Source organism: Camelus bactrianus, chromosome 16 (assembly GCF_048773025.1).
Source record: "Camelus bactrianus isolate YW-2024 breed Bactrian camel chromosome 16, ASM4877302v1, whole genome shotgun sequence".
NCBI classification, from domain to species: domain Eukaryota; kingdom Metazoa; phylum Chordata; class Mammalia; order Artiodactyla; family Camelidae; genus Camelus; species Camelus bactrianus.
In genome coordinates, this window is record NC_133554.1 from 46,419,634 (window position 1) to 46,436,266 (window position 16,633).

The window sequence follows — 16,633 nt, forward strand, 5'->3', positions numbered from 1 at the left end:
GATATAATTCCAGCTAAGTTTATAAACGCTTGATGTTTTAGTAAACTAGTCACCAGTAAACACATTATTATTTATAAGTCATTTGAAATATTGAAAACAGTGAAACCCATTACTACCTTCTCAGACCTTTAAAAGTGTAATGTTTGGAATCTACTGAATGTGCTGAGGGTTTATCTGGAGAAAAGGAATATATTTCTGAGATATATAGCAGGGTAAGACCACACAGGTACAAGTAACTAGCCAATGCTGATTTGGGGCCTAAGGGTATAAACTGCTTGTATACACCACACACACACACACACACACACACACAAAAAGGCAAAGAGTTAAATAACAGACATTTTACATGCTCTGGGAAACAAGAGTTTGCATTCTCTGGCTTTCAGTGTACTGACCCTAACAGCTGTGTGAACTCCAAGCTTCTAAGAATTACAAAGCCAGATAAATCACCACATCTTTATACCAGATGAAATTATACTTCAGTCAGATTTTACTGGAAGGAAAATGTTTAAATACAATTTCAAGTAATGAGACATTTTCCAGAAATTAGGATAAGGAGCATCCATCTATTTAAAAAGAACACACACTAATACATACACATAAAATATATACACCTGTATACTATCATTGAACACATTTAGAAATTATAAAATATGCTCTATAATCCATAAAAATTCATTGGGAACATATGAAATGAATTTTTAATTAAAATGAGTAGCTTTGACCACATACAAGAATAATGGGAGGGCAGGGTATAGCTCAAGTGGTAGATCGCAGGCTTAGCATGCACGAGGCCCTGGGTTCGATCCCCAGTACCGCCTCTAAAAATAAATAAATAAATAAACCTAATCCCCCCCCCCCCAACAAAAGAATGATGATTTGGTGTGACCAAAATAGATTTCATAACAAAGAATGATGACCTGTAGAGGAAGGTCATTTCTTAATGATATATGGATCATTTAATCAAGAGGAAATAACAATCCTGAATGTTTATGCACCTGATAACAGAGCTTCATAATGGGAATAATCCACGCACATAGTCAATGATTTCAGCACTCATCTCTCAGTAGTTCATAGAACAAGTAGGAAATCAGTTAACATATAGAAGACCTGAACAATTATATCAACCAGCTTGACCTAATTGTTATTTATAGGTTAGTCCACCAAAGACCAGAGATTCTTTTTAGGTGCACATAGAAGGTTCACAAAGACAGAGCACATTCTTGGCCATAAAACAAGTCTCAGTGAATTTAAGTGGGCTCAAACCATACACAAACTGTATGGTTTGAGTATTCTCTGACTGCAGTATGATTAAAGTGGAAACTAATAATAGAAAAATACCAGGAAATTTCAGAAAAACTTGGAAATTAAGTAGCAACATTTCTAAATGACCCTTAGGTCAAAAAAATCACAGTGGAAATTAGAAAATGTTTTAAATTGAATGATAGTGAAAACAAAACATCAAAATTGGTGGGATGCAGCTAAAGATGTGCCTAAAAGGAAATTTATAGTATTAGATGCTTATTTTAGAAAAAAGAAAGTTATTAAATCAGTGAACTAAATTACCACTTAAACTGGAAAAAGAAGAAATTCAAAACAAAGTAAATAGAAAGTAGGAAGTAATAAAGAACAGAAATCAGTGAAATAGGAAATGAGAGAAAAATCAATGAAACTGAAAGCTGGTCCTTTAAGAAAATCAGTAGGATTGATAAACCTATAGCCACATTAATCAGAACAAAAAGAAAATACAAATTTCCAAAGTCAGAAGTGAGAGAGGGACATCACTGGAGACCTCACAGACATTAAAAGGATGATAAAGGAATGCCATGAACAACTTTATGCCAATAAATTTGACATTTTAAGTGGAGGACAGATTCCTTGAAATAAACTACTAAAAGCTCATTCAGGGAACTTGTAACAAGTTCATGTTGTATAGCACAGTGAACTATATTCAATATCTGTAGTAACTTATGGTGAAAAAGAATATATGTATGTTCATGTGTGACTGAAGCATTTTGCTGCACACCAGAAATTGACACAACATTGTAAACTGACTATACTTTAATAAAAACATATATACACACAAAAAAAGCTTATTCAAGGAGAGAGAACTTGAATAGCTTTAAAGCTATTAAATATAAATTGAATTTGTTGTTTAAAACTTTCCCACAAGGAAAACTCCTAGATCAGATGCCTTGACAGTTAATTCTGCCAAACATTTAAGGGAAACGTAATACCATTTCCTCACAAACTGCTCCAGTACGCTGAAGTGAAAGGAACCCTTTATGAGGGCAACATTACCCAAAGACCAAACAAAAGACATGACATGAAACATAAAGTACAGACCAGTGTCTCTCATGAACAAACTGAATCCAGCAATATGTAAGAAGGATAACAGGCACAATATATAAAAAGAATAGTTCATGACTGAGTAGGGGTGGAGAGCACTGGCATCTTTGAGAAGCCGAGTGATGACTGCCCCCTCAGGTGGAGTTGACAGGGAGATGTTGCCGCAGAACTGGGCTCCCTAATATTGGTGAGGACACGAAGACCCATTGGGAGCACTTAATTCTCAGATGCAAGGAGGACATGTTAAAGAGCATCAAGGCTGGAAGGCAACCAGGGTGTCTTCCTGTGTAATTCATCTTCTTCCCTTGTTACTACAAGGTCCAGAACACCATTTAAACTTCCAAAGAGAAAAACCTCACAAAAAAGGATCATGGAAATTACCTCATGAACTTGGGTCTCCCCTTTTAACAATAGGTACATTTAAAATGTAAGAAGAGAATATGAACTAACGTAAAAACTCTGCTGAGATGACATCTTTTGTTCTTGTTTTTTAATTATTGCTGAGATTTTTATAATCTAGATTTTGATTTTTTAAAAATTCTTCTATTTATAGGAGCGATGAAAATTTTCCTGTTTATAATTAGTGGTAAGACAAGATAAAATTCTAGAAGCCCTTTCAGTTTTTGTTTGATTTCATTAAGGGACTTAACATACATGCTTAGTTTACTGGAGTAGGACTAGAGCTACAGAGGAGAGGGCAGCTATACGATAAGGCTGCTTATTGTTTCCTTATTTGGACAGATTCTTTCTCCTGTATTAGCTTCTACCCAGGGACTGTTTATTTTTTCTAATTCTTTGTTACATATAAAGGGCCAGGAAATAACTTAAATGAGAAAAAAATATAAGATAAAAAGACTGTAAAGACCTTTTTGAGACCTCTGGGGCTCTCCAGCAATCCATGAAAAGTGTATAAATCCCCTTTTGATGAAATCCTGAAGTTTTTAGCACTGATAGGCCCTAGTTGTAGGTCCTTTAGCACTGATGTGTTAGTTTGTTTAGTTCATTTAAATAGAATTGTTAAAGTAAATATATGACAGAGAAAATATGTGAGAGAGTTATATTTTGGTTTCAATTATTTAAACTTCATGGTGGAGACAAAATGATCATTAGTAAATTTTTAAAAATAACATTATTAATATTCCTGTTATCTAGTCATGAATTTAGATTGTAGTGAACAGATTAATCTCTTAAGCTTGGTTTTCTTTTTTAATTCATTACTCTTTTTTTTTCAGCTACATTGACAAGCTATTCTGAAAACATGGAACGTACAAAATACGTTGGGGAAAGCAGTAAGGAATTAGGATCTGGAGGAAACCTAAAACCTTGGCAGTCTCAAAAATCCAGCATGGATTCCTGTTTATATCGCGTAGATGAAAACATGACGGCTTCCACTTATAGTCTGAATAAGATCCCAGAGAGGAATTTGGAAACAGTTTTATCGCAATCAGTACAGTCTATTCCTCTGTATCTTATGCCACGGCCAAATTCAGTAGCAGGTAAGTTTTTTGGGTTTTTTTTGATCACCATTTCATTGGCATATATATTGAAATGAAGATAAATTCTGCTCTCACAGTATTTATGTTTTCTATTCATCATCTTTGACTAAGCTATTCTTTTGTGTTTGGGTAATATACATGTGCGTATCTTTTTGAACCTTGGAAAGGCTCGTGTTCCCTAAGTGTTCAGTTCTGCTTCCAAAATTTATAAAAACACACATAAAATCAGGAACAGAACCTATAAAGTATATGGTCAAACTGTTAAAAGTCATTTCTCACATCAGAATTCTTCGAAAAGATTTCAGTTCAAGATTTTAGTTTTTAAAAACTTCAGTTTTAAAAAACATTATTAAATTGATACATATTTCAGTAGAATTTGTGTTATCAGAAATCGTTATTCATAGTTTGAGAGAGTGACAGGCAGGTAAGAGTTCAACTTCCCCATTCCAAGAGCTCAATATTTTCATAATACCCTGGTATCTTATAGTAGATTTACCAGGTACCTACACTGCTGAAGAGTAACTGAAACTCTCAGTCATAAGGGAATGATACAGAAGGTTTGACGGTTGAAATATGGAGCCATTGTTCTTTAGCAGCTGTTCAGAATTAATGTCAGGGGATATTTTTTATACAGCCAAGTTACTGTTTAATAATTGAGACCAGGACTTTTGTAGAACAGTTGGGTATTCTGACACTTTCAGAATGCATCATCATCTGGACTTTGTCTGTGCTACAAAATCAAAGTTGTATTTGTTTTTCTTACTTGCCTAATGAGTGCCTGGATAGGTTTATCTCACTGACACAAGATTACAGAATACTTGTAGTCAAGAGCTCCTATTTTCCAAATATAATTATTTATGTTATGTATGTTATGCAGATGATAGTGTGATGTTTCTTGCCTTTCCTGTTTCCCTTTTGCACCTTTTCTAAACTGTTACTCTTTGTTCCACCCTCTGGGAGACCATCAGCTTCTGTCGTCAGATGTGATTATTGGGGAGAAAAGCTCAACTGGAAGATCAGTAATTGTAGAAAACTTTAATATTAATTTTTCAAGATTATTTAATTTTATGTAAGGATAGAAAATTTTCTCTCCTAGCTTCTTTTAAATATGTTTAAATATGTTGATCCCCAGCCATGATGTCATATTAGAATCTGGAATATGATAACTTATGAGAAATTGCTAGGCAAATTCAGTCTATCCAGAAGAGAAGCATTTAATCCTTGCTTACATAAAAATGGGAAATATAGCCACCAACTTGAATGATACATCCCAGCTTACTTCTTAACTAAGCTGCAGTGATTTCTAAGAGAATTCTGACTCTGTTATTTGAGAAGGGCACTGAGCACTTAGTAGGAAACAAAGGTATAAGCTTCTATTACTCTCTTTTTAGTTCCCTGAAGAGATTATAAAATACTTTGCCCTTCTTGAGCATAAATGTAGAGATGCATAATTTTGCTCTATGCAAATAGTAACTTTAGATTTTACAAAAAGTCGTCCAGGACTAATTAGCCAGATACAATACATCCCTCACTGTCTCTAAAGTTTTCTATAACTATTGTTTTCCAGAAATTGTCATGAGGCAGCTGTCAGAACATCAGTGTTACCACTGAAGGTCTTCTTCAGTATCTGTCTAAGTAATAGATACTGAAGAAATTTACTGTATAGAAATTTGGAAACCAGGTTTCTATACCAAGTAAAAATATAATTTGAAATATGTTTTTTAAAAACCTTTACAAAGCAAGCAACATTTTATCAGGTGAAGAGTACATTCTTCCATTACATGGATTGTAAGATTTTAGTTCATTTAGAATTTTATCTTGTAAATGCTGATATGCTAGTTACTTAATAAAATATTTTAAATTGTGGTCAACTTTTAGGGAATTATTGTTCAATTTGTGATTTTTTTCAGGCTTCTAAACTACCTCTCATGGCATACTCTTTGCAAACTCCCATTTAGTAACTTTACTGCCTGTGGGCATCAACATACCGTGTCTAGAGGTGTATTTCAGTAAGTTTTTGCATATCCATTTGAGCAGTGACTGATGCAAATAATAACATAAGAATTTTATGGAGACTTATAGGAAGGAGTTCTTATGGACTTCCATTGTTGTTTCTATAATGTACTCAGCTACAATGTGATAAATGCTATAATACAGTAATTTCTAAAGTACCCTAGGAACACAGAAGAGGAAGCACCTAAATACAGAAAGAGAAAGTCGAGTAGAGGAGAATAGAAGACATCACAGAGAAGGACAAATATGAATTCATAGGAAGGACTAAGATAACAAAGAGGAAGGAGGCACCAGGAAGTCAAAGAACTTGGCATATAATTGGTATTTATGCATGGCTAGAACCTGGGGTACCTGGAAGGAATGGTAGAAAATGACGTTGAAAGGGATACCAAGGACCTTATGTACTGATAAGTGTTGGGTTTACTTTGTTGATGGTGAGGAATTTAAGCAGGAGCCGTATTATCAAATTTGCAGTTCAAAGGAATGACTGTATGTATCCATCCTTATAGGACAGACTGAAGGATAGCCTGGAGTTAGAGAAAATAGTTAGAAGCTTCTGGTATTGTCCTGGACTACAGTGAGTGAATTACCAGGCTGTATCAATAGATTTGAGAGAGTACTTGGAAGGCTTTCTTCTTTTTTACCTTAAATAATAACATTTATTAGATTTTTTTTTAATACAGAGAGATACAAAGAAGAAAGCAAAACCAAAAAAGTGAGCCATAATCTCCTTGCCCAGTGATCCCTGCTGATATATTCTGGAAATTAAAGATTCATATAAGAAATTAAAGATTTATATATATTATGTAACATATAAAATAAAAATTCAAATTTGAACAAAAAAATACAAAGTGAAAAGGAAAAGACACTCTCCCCTCTCTGCTTAGTGAAAGTTTAATATTACAATTCTTAATATACATATATTATCATATAGTAAATGTAATATACATTATATATTTACATATGATTATAATATATGTAAGAGACACGTGAGGTCAAAAAATCAATAGGATTTATACACAAGAAATGAAAGCATATGTTCTTACATAGATGTACACAAAGGATCATAGCAGCTTTATTTGTAATGGCTACAAATTGTCAGTATCCCAAATGTCCATCAACAGGTAAATGGGTAAATTAAACAGATCCTTATAGTAAACACCACCCAGCAATAAAAAGAACAGGCTATTGATATTGCAACAACATGTATGAATCTCAAAATAGCTATGCTGAAAGAAGCCAGATTAAAAAAGAGTACATACAGTATGATCCCATTTATATAAGATCCTGGAAAATGCAAACTAATCTGTAGGCACAGAGTGCCTCTTGCAATGCAACCATCTACATGTGCAGATATCACCAGCCCTCTTTGTATTGCTCTGTAGAATTTGGAGCTCAGATAACTGGCACAAATGTTGATTCTCTGGCGACTGTTATTCCTCTGATAAACAGTCTTTCATCTCTGACCTAGATTTCACATGTCTTCTTCCAGCATCCAGACTTGTTAGCTTAGAAGTAGGATAAAATATCAGATCCTTCACAGTTCTTGACAATGAAATACCCATGCCCACAAAATTACGAGTGGCAATACCAAGTGCTAGTAAGGATGGGATGCAATTGTAACTGTCATACTTTGCTAATGAGAGTATATTAATATACTGGTACTTCCACTTTATAAAGCTGCTTGGCAGTATCTGTTTAAGGTGTATAAAGCTATATATGCATGTTACCTAAAACCTAGCAGTTCCACTCCTACATAGAATGGCCTTCAAAAATAAGTCCTTATATTCACCTAAAGACAAATATAAGAATGTTCATGTCAGTTTTATTCATAATACCCAAAAGCTAAAAACAATCCAGATGTCCATCAACAGACTAGATGAATTGTATACAACAATGAAGAAGAATGTACTACTGCTATAGGCGACATCATAGAGTGCATACTATATGGAGCATGTATATTTATATAGAGTTGAGAAAAACAGACAAAACTGTGGCTCTTCTGTGGTGAAGAACTAAATCAGTGGTTACCCTTTGTTAAGAAAATCAATTAAGGAAGACTTCTATATCTTGATCTGAATGGTGGTTGCATGGGCATATACATACATAAATTTTATTAAGCTAAACACTTAAGATTTATGTACTTTATGTAAATCATATCTCCACTTAAAAATGTATAAAGTATACATATAGATTCTTGTCTTCACAGGGGTTTTGCCTTGTCTTTGGTTTAGAAATAGCAGTCCCAGGTGACACAACTAGATCTTTGAAGAAATACCTATTTTTAAACTGTTGATTAAAAATAACCTAGTAACTTCAACAAATGGATAATTTACTTAAAGTGTGCCACTTACTGAGAGCATAAACCTAGAATCAGTACCCAAATTGACCAGAAATTATTCTAATTGCCACCTTAGTTTAGTAGTAGCCTAGGTAAAGTTCTGAAGCAGCAGTCTCTCTGTGAATTTTCTTTATCCTTTTTTTTAAACAAGTGTATTCAGCTATATTTTACATATCATAAAATGTACCCATTTCAAGTTAGTCACCCAATTCAGTAATTTTTAGTATATTTACCAAGTTACACAACCAAATCAGTTTTCATCATCCCAATAAAATCTCTCATGTCTGTCGAATGTCAATTTCATCCCCAGCCCCAGCCCTGGGCAACCACTTACCTACTTACTATCTCTGTAGGTTTACTTTTTCTAGGCATCTCATGTAAATGGAATCATACAATATGTGGGTCTCTTGTATCTGGCTTCTTTCACTTAGCATAATGTTTTTGAGGTTCATCTATGACATAGCATATATCAAAAGTTTGTTCCTTTTTATTGCAAAATGTATTCCATTGTATATCTGTACCTCATTTTATCTGTCAATTCACCAGTTGGTGGACACTTAGATTTTTTCCCATTTTTTAGCTATTGTGACTGCTGCTGCTATGAACATTCTTGTGCACGTCTTTGGACATATATTTCCTTTTTTTTTTTATCTTGAATAGATACCTAGGATTGGAATTGCTGGATCATAGGATAAATTTGTGTTTAGCTTTTTAAGAAACTGCCGAACTGTTTTCCAAAGTAGCTGCACCACCCACAGTGACTGGGGATTCCTGATTCTCCACCTCCTCTCTACCATTTGTTGTCTTACCTCTTATCATGGTTATTCTAGCAGATGTGAAATGCTGTCTTGTGGTTTTAATTTGCGTTTTCCTCATGACTAATGATGTTGAGCTTATTAACTATTTATCTTCTTTGATGAAATATCTATTCAAATCTTTTGTGCATTTTTTATGGGTTGTTTGTCTTCCTGTTATTGAGTTGTAAGAATTTGTTGTATATGCTAACTGTATAATGTGTGTAAATATTTGATAAGACCACAACCTTTGGTAGTTTAAGCGATTAGTTATCTAAATCAGTTTTTAAAATAAATTGTATTAGTTCAGGAGGGTCCTCTCCTCATTTGAGTTCTCGATACACATATTTTCCTTTACTTTCTAGTGTATACATAAAAGTGGGTCCCCAAACTGGAAGAAAATCAAATATTCAGATCTTCTTGATAAATAGGAATAATTGAGGATTTCAAATATGAGCTGAGCTTGAAAAAAGGGAAAAAAATAAGTATGTTTTTACTTACTGAATTGTTCTAAGCATATGAACAGTGTCTGGCAGCGAGGTGCAAGGAAGTTGGTGATGAATGCCAATAATAAAAGGCTTTGTTTAAATCCAACTTTTAAGTTTCCCTTCTTTTTTAAACTTTATCTCAGTATGAATAATAGAATTATTATTTTAGAGACCAAATAATGTTAACTGATAATATGAAAATACAATTTACATCAGTTTGGAAAAAATCTGGTGGATTAGTTGTATAAATGGTCCTTGCTGTGTTAGAGACTTCTGCCCACTTAGGGGAAGGAAGTATCCTCTTTAGCCTGAACTCGTTGGTATCTGTAAGGGGCACCATCTGTCAGGACCGGGAAATTGTGAAGGAACTATGTAAAGTCCTTGAGGCTGCTGCTGGATTGCGCTCTACAGAATAAAACTGTTTATGTTATTCCGTAAGATCCTTGATTTTTAAAAGAATAGAAAGGACGTGTGGCTTTTATAACACTTTCATTTGCAGGGAATGGAGTCAGCACATATGAAAATATTTATGGTGATTTATTATTTTTAAATATTTTCTGAGCTTTTAACTCACTGCAACATAAATGGAAGAAATATATGTAATGAAATTTTTAAACAGTCATATACTTCTTATTAACTACTCAAATAGAAGTCTAATTAATATATAAATATATTGATCGATTAGATTTAGCTGCATACCTTTAGAAACATAGACTCTTAAACAAGTGAAGTCTATTGTTAATGTATCAATTAAAAGCTCCATATACCACATATGAAGATAGTACTATTTACTGAAAACATAAAAATTTCTGAATGATGAATTACTTGAATGATGAAGTCATTAAAGGTGAGTTTTGGCAATCTAGCATTAAGATTTGGGGTTTTCCTGGAGCAGCTCAGTTGTCTTTTATTGTTTTCAAAATGTAAATCACGGTTGCATATGAAATTTTAAGCATGTTGTGTTGGAAAGAAGTAGAGAACCCTTGTGGACTTGTGGTTGCATGGCAGAAATTACCAGAGTAGGCTATCTGTGGTTATCCTTGATGTCTTAAAATGATATTGGCAGTGAATTGGAGGGATATGGGAAACAGGAAATGTTCGCTTGCAGCAGCTGTCCTCAGTACTTTGTGTGAAAATGAAGAATCTATCAGGGAAAAGTACTAACAGAATTCAGTTAAAATATAATTCTCACCATCTACTTGTTAATGTTTGGAGCTGCACATTTTCCTGAGAAAAGGATCTTAAGAATCAGGTAAATGCAAAATGGGAATCCTGGGGGATTTAAATGAATCCAATCAGAAACTGTAATAAAGATTTTATACCTCCCCCCCCCCCAAAAAAAACCATCAGAAATGGATTTTTTAGCAGTCAGAAAGTTGGTTTTATGAATCTTGGGTGTAAAGGACAGCAGAATGGCTGCTTGCCCAGGCTGTAGCAAACATAAAGTGTCATTTCAGGCTTGGGTCAGTCAGAATGGCAATTGTGCTACTAAAATTTGTTTGCATGAGTGGCAACTGATATAAGAAGAAACAATTTATACTGGTTTCAAACTCTGTAATATAGAGTTGCCTCTGGAATGTTTTGTACCAAATGTTGTCTGCTGGATTTTTTTCTGCCCACTTGTGTATTAAATTCAAAAAGTATGTCAGTTAAATGTTCTATAAATGAATCAGCTGTTCCAAGCTGATGAAATCTCTGAAAAATATATGCTCCCTTTTTCCACTTCCCTCTCCCTTCTCTAAGATAAGACTTTTTAATGGCATAGATTTTATGGGCTTACTTTTAAAAAGCATTTTCTTTTTATATAAAATTTTTTACTGTTGATTTGTTTTTATTTCTTCAATTCACTTCAGCTTACCTAGTTATGTCTTATACTTGTATCTGAAAAGTATTCATTACATATTATGATATTAATTTAACTTGACAGAATTATCTCAAAAAAATTGCCAGGACAGTTTCACAGTAAGAGTAGCACTGTAGGGTGGGAATATGTGTATCCCTATAGGCCCATCACTGGTATTTGTATGGGATGGTGATGTACAAGGCATTGTTGCTGTAGCCATCCCCTTCATCCTTAGCTTTCAAATAACCCAGTGGGATAAAACCTAATTCTTTGTTCATTGATTGTTTAAATACAGCCAAAACACAATGTGTATGTTAAATACAATAATTCAGTCATTAGACAAGCATTTATTGAGCATGTACTATAGTATGCCAGGCGCTCTTCAAAGCACTTGAGAATCATCAATAAACAAAACAAAGATTCTCACTCTCATGGAACTTACATTCTCACCAGGGAAAGTAAAATAAACATAGTATGTAAATAATTTATATAGTACGATAGAAAGTGTTATGTGTTATAGAAAAAAGTAAAAGAGGGATCAGCAGTACCTGAAGGAAGATTATATGAATATCATTGGAGCCAAGCATGATACCATTATGATGTCTGTTAAGCATTAAGCAGAGCAATGAGGAAGGTGAGAACAGAGCTAGACAGATTTCTAAATGTAAGTTTAGGGCTAGCCTGAATTTAGTTCTATGTTGAGCATTATATGCTGGGCACTCTGACTTACTCTGAAAAAACAGGGTTATCAAAGATGAATCGGACATTGCCTTCTTGCCCTCAAGAACCTACTATGTACTCTAGTAAGGGAGGACAGGCATGTTAAACAATTACCCGAATAATGCAAGTTCTAATTAGCCGTATGTGTATCAGGATGGTGAAAGGGAGAAGCAATTAATTTTGACTAGGGGATCTGTCAGGGAAACAGAAAAAGTGTCGCCAGAGCAAATTTTGACAATGATTAAGATGCTTGGCAAAGTGTGACAAAAACTTTTTCTCAGAAAGTGTCCTGCAAATGGAAGAGTCAAAGACTCAATGGGAGAGTGCAGCTGTGTACAGCTAGTGAAACAAAGGCCACAGCTAACAGAATTTCAGGTCTCTTGTCTGATCTTTCCAGTATATGTCTCATATGCCTTTGAATAATATATTTGAAGGAACAAGAAATTTGGAAATGATGAAGCAGAAAGAAACTGAAAATAAGACTAAGGAAAATAATTTATTTTTTTAATGATTTAATAAGGAAAAAGGCAAAAAAATTATTTTGGATTATTTAATGAAATAGTGATAGATCCAGAGAGCAACAAAAAAAGGTATGAATTGCTAAAATAAGAAAAAGAATGAATGTTTTAATAGACTTAGGTAAAACTAACCATAACTCAGTTGCAGTCCAGATTTAAGCAATAGTTCCCCATTAGCTGGTTTCAGATCAAAGCCCTGGATCAGGGCTTTAGAGCTATTGTGCTTAATATTGAGTATCTCTGCTTTCCCTTAGTTTAGTTTGCCTACATGTGTTTGGATTTGTAAAGGAATGAACTGTTATTCAGTTCAGTGATTGCAATATTTGTCTTTTTCTTTTAATGTCGTCTGTCTGAAATTGAGCAATGTGCTCATTCCAAAATGCATTTTTACTACATTTCTTGGTTTTGTGAAATAAAAGAATAAAACAACTGATGTTCATTTTCTTAGAAATTACTATGATAAAGCTTAGTTTAGTAAAACTTAAGTTCACAACTAAACATTTATATTTTACAAAAGGTACCAATAGCTTTTCATTGAATATAAGAAGTTAAACACGTGAAACAAAGGCTGTGGCTAAAAGTACTCTCTAGATGATTTTTTTAATGCAAAGAAATTAAAATGGATTATGTAACTGTTACTTAATTTAAATCTGTACTCCAAGCATAGATCTCTTTTAGTTTAATCTTTAAAAGATTCATAGAAGGATGTAATATATTTTAAAAAACTTTTTTAACACAGCTTTCTGCTCCACTTCATATTGTATATTTCTATATCATTCTGCCTAGTATGAATGAAATACATATTTTCTTTTTAGTAAAACATATCAAATCATTTTAATGTGTTAGCATATAGAATAATTTTAGTAAAAGAACTCTGCTAAAACTTTGCTTTAAAATTATATAATGTACCATTAATACTGCCATAATGATAACCAGAAACTTCTGTCACTCAGCCAGCTGCCACAGTTTCACTTGAATTTTGTTCTAATATAAATAAAAAATTCTCATTGTCATTGATCTTTTCATATTACTCTTAAGCTTAAAAAGTACCTTATAAGTATTTTTCTTATTAAAAAAAAACAAATTTGGGGCTTTTGTTTGTTCTTTTCTTTTGTTTCTTACTGTGGAAAATATTTGAAGTACAGAGATTGACATGCAAGACACTTTACTTTGCACTGACAAGGACTTTACCGCCCAAGTTTGATCACTGCTCTTTGAAGCCATAAAAAAAAAAGAGGGAAAGTGGCAAAGATGAATAAAGGATGAAAATTAAGCCTTTTAAAAAAGAATTAAATCTGTTTGGATAAAAGGGGAGGAGGGTACAATGCAAATAGAACTCACTGTATTGAGAGTCTAGATAGCTGGTTTCCAGGCCTGGCTCTCCAGCGAATGAGTGAGTCACTGTAGATAAGTGACTTCACTGTCTCCTTATCTGTATATGAGGGGGTCTACTAGATTGGGGTCAGCTAGTATTTTAGGCTTTTAGGGCCATATGGCCTCTGTCAAAACTACTCAACTCTGTGGAAAATGAGTATTTAAACAAACAGGCAGTATGTTCCAATAAAATTTTATTTACAAAAATAGGCAGGAGACCACGTTTCATACACAGACCATAGTTTGCTGATCTCTAGAGTTGATGGCCTTTAAAACTCCTTTTACATCTTTCTGTGATACTGCTTTATTATCAACATCACATGTATGAAAAGGATTGCTGTTCAGTTATTTTCTGTGCTATCTCAGTCAAGGGCTAGTCAGGAGACAGAAACCACATAGAAAAAATTTTAACAGAAAATATGATCGTATAAAGAATTGTTAACTAGGTTCTAAAGAAGTGAAAAGGTAAAAAGAGAACCCAGAGATATCATGGACTTAGCAACTACAGGCAGCAGCTACCACCTCTGAGCCTGTGGGACAAGAAGAGGTTGGGATGATTAAACCATAGAAGCCTGGAGGAAAGGCCCCACAAAACCAAACTCACATCTCTGTGAAGGGGCCCTGCTCAGCTGATGCTCACATATCTGAGCACCAAGGAGAACTGTGTAGGGATGGGACCCCTGGGTAGGGAAGGGATACACATACACATATGGATAAAGAACCAAACAAAAGAAAACAGACTTTGGTTAAAGCAGAAGGGACTATATTAAACATAAGAAAGAACTAACTCACAGAAGCAGATTAGAATACTTATGGAGATAATGTCATTGTCCGCAGTGTTTTTAAATAAGAGATTAGATAGTTTTCTATTCTGATTAGTTTCCATCTCAGAATGCAGAAATCAAGATTATTGTATATTCTTCTGATACTGTCTTCCTCCCTCTGGTGTGTAATACAGCTTTCGGCTGCCCTTCCTTGTATTAAATTCCCTGGACTAGCTTTCAAAGACTTTTATTTCTTTGTATAAACTATATGCATAATTTGGATAGATTTCTTTTGTGTGGGATTTCAGTAGATCCAGGTAGACAATTGCAGTAATTGAAGGGTGAGGGGAATACATGTCTCTTGCACTTGTTCTCTCATCCTTTTCTCACTTCCTCTCCCTCTCTTCTATTTTCCCCATCTTTCCTCTCTCTTTTTCAGCTCATGGAGTACTTTGTGCCACTTACTATAACCCACTTTATGTTATTGTTGACTATGTCTTACCTTGACTGGGGATATGGATAATGCTTCATTGGAGCTCAGCTACCAAGAGCTATCCCAGTTTGCTTCCTCTCATCCATTCCTAACAGTAACAGAGGTAGACTGGCAGCTAAGCCAGTGAGGGCGCAAAGAACAGTGCCTGGCACATACGAGGTGCTCAGTAAATAATTGTCACGGAATTACTGAGCTAACCCCCAGCACAGTATCTTACATAGTTGGCAACAAATTGAATTAATGGTTCCATTAATGATTTATAAGCGCTAAATAATCATTTTCTTACAGAAGTTTGAGGTTTCTTTTATTTTTGCTTAAAAAAAATTTTTTTTGTCTTCAGCATTTCCTAATTCTTGACTTCTTCACTTTCTGATCCATTGCTAGTGAACCCAACAGCTCTCAGTATATGGCAGTGCCAGTACCCATTTTCCCCCCTATCTTCTGCCATTTCCTCTCTCTCTTTTGTGACTCGGTTAGGGGTTAAAGGATTTATACATGCAATGGAATGCCATTATTGCTTGATTGTTTCAGAGAGCAACAGAATACTTTTTGAAATTCAAGGACATTGGCAGTTCCCTAAATGCTGTTTGGCAATTCTCCATTGTCCCAGGTGCCCACCTTTCCAATGTGTATATATATATATACACACACATGAAAATTATTTTCAGTGTTTTCATATGTCATTCTTTAACATGAAGGGAAAATGTTGAAAATAAAGTTTCGTAGGGTTTTTTTGTTTTTGTTTTTGTTTTTTACAGTTTAATATAATTTGAAACAGATTTCTACACTGATGATGTTTATGTCTTGTTTTACAAATGGGATTTGTGACCTGAAAGAAGCAAAAGCTAATAATCTTTGTTGTCAGTTACTAATGTGTTTGCCAACTTGTTGCTAGTAATCTCATAAGCTCAGGCGTTTGATAGTGATGAAGGAGCTGCAGACGACTCTTGACATGTTTCCCTAGTAGGTGTTCTAGGCACTGATTGAGGACTTTGAGTTGAGCAAACTCTTGGTAAATGTATTTGCTCCAATTCCAAAGTTTGGAGATAGAGACTAACTAAAAGTTTTCTAAACTTATGTATTCTGACTAAACTCTTCTGTCCTGCCAGCCACAAGCTCTGCCCACTTGGAGGACCTCGCTTACCTGGATGAGCAGAGACATACACCTTTGAGAACTTCTCTTCGAATGCCAAGACAGAGCATGGCCAGTGCTCGCACACAACAGGATTTAAGAGGTTAGAGCCACTGGAGGGCTTTGCATGGGGATGCCCAGGGGAAAATGGAAATGAGCAGGAGGCAAAAGGTTCCTTTGTTTCCAATTTCCACACTTACTTAAGCCTCCCTTAAGAAGTGAGCATGTAACCAATTCACATCTGCTGAATCTAGAGGGAAAGATAAGCAAATACATTGTACTCATTGTAGAAGGCAGTGTAGTTACCA

General features: G+C 34.5%; 1 protein-coding gene across 8 annotated transcripts in view; it reads left to right on the top strand.

Moving 5' to 3' along the window:
- Window positions 1-16,633, top strand: part of TANC2 (tetratricopeptide repeat, ankyrin repeat and coiled-coil containing 2) — a 304,614-nt gene that overhangs the window by 184,535 nt on the left and 103,446 nt on the right. For all 8 annotated transcript variants that reach the window (XM_010956001.3, XM_010956002.3, XM_074343434.1 and 5 more), the window contains 2 exons: window positions 3,582-3,845; window positions 16,303-16,428. In XM_010956001.3, coding sequence (XP_010954303.2) covers window positions 3,582-3,845; window positions 16,303-16,428 — 390 coding nt within the window. The remainder of the gene's footprint in view (window positions 1-3,581; window positions 3,846-16,302; window positions 16,429-16,633) is intronic.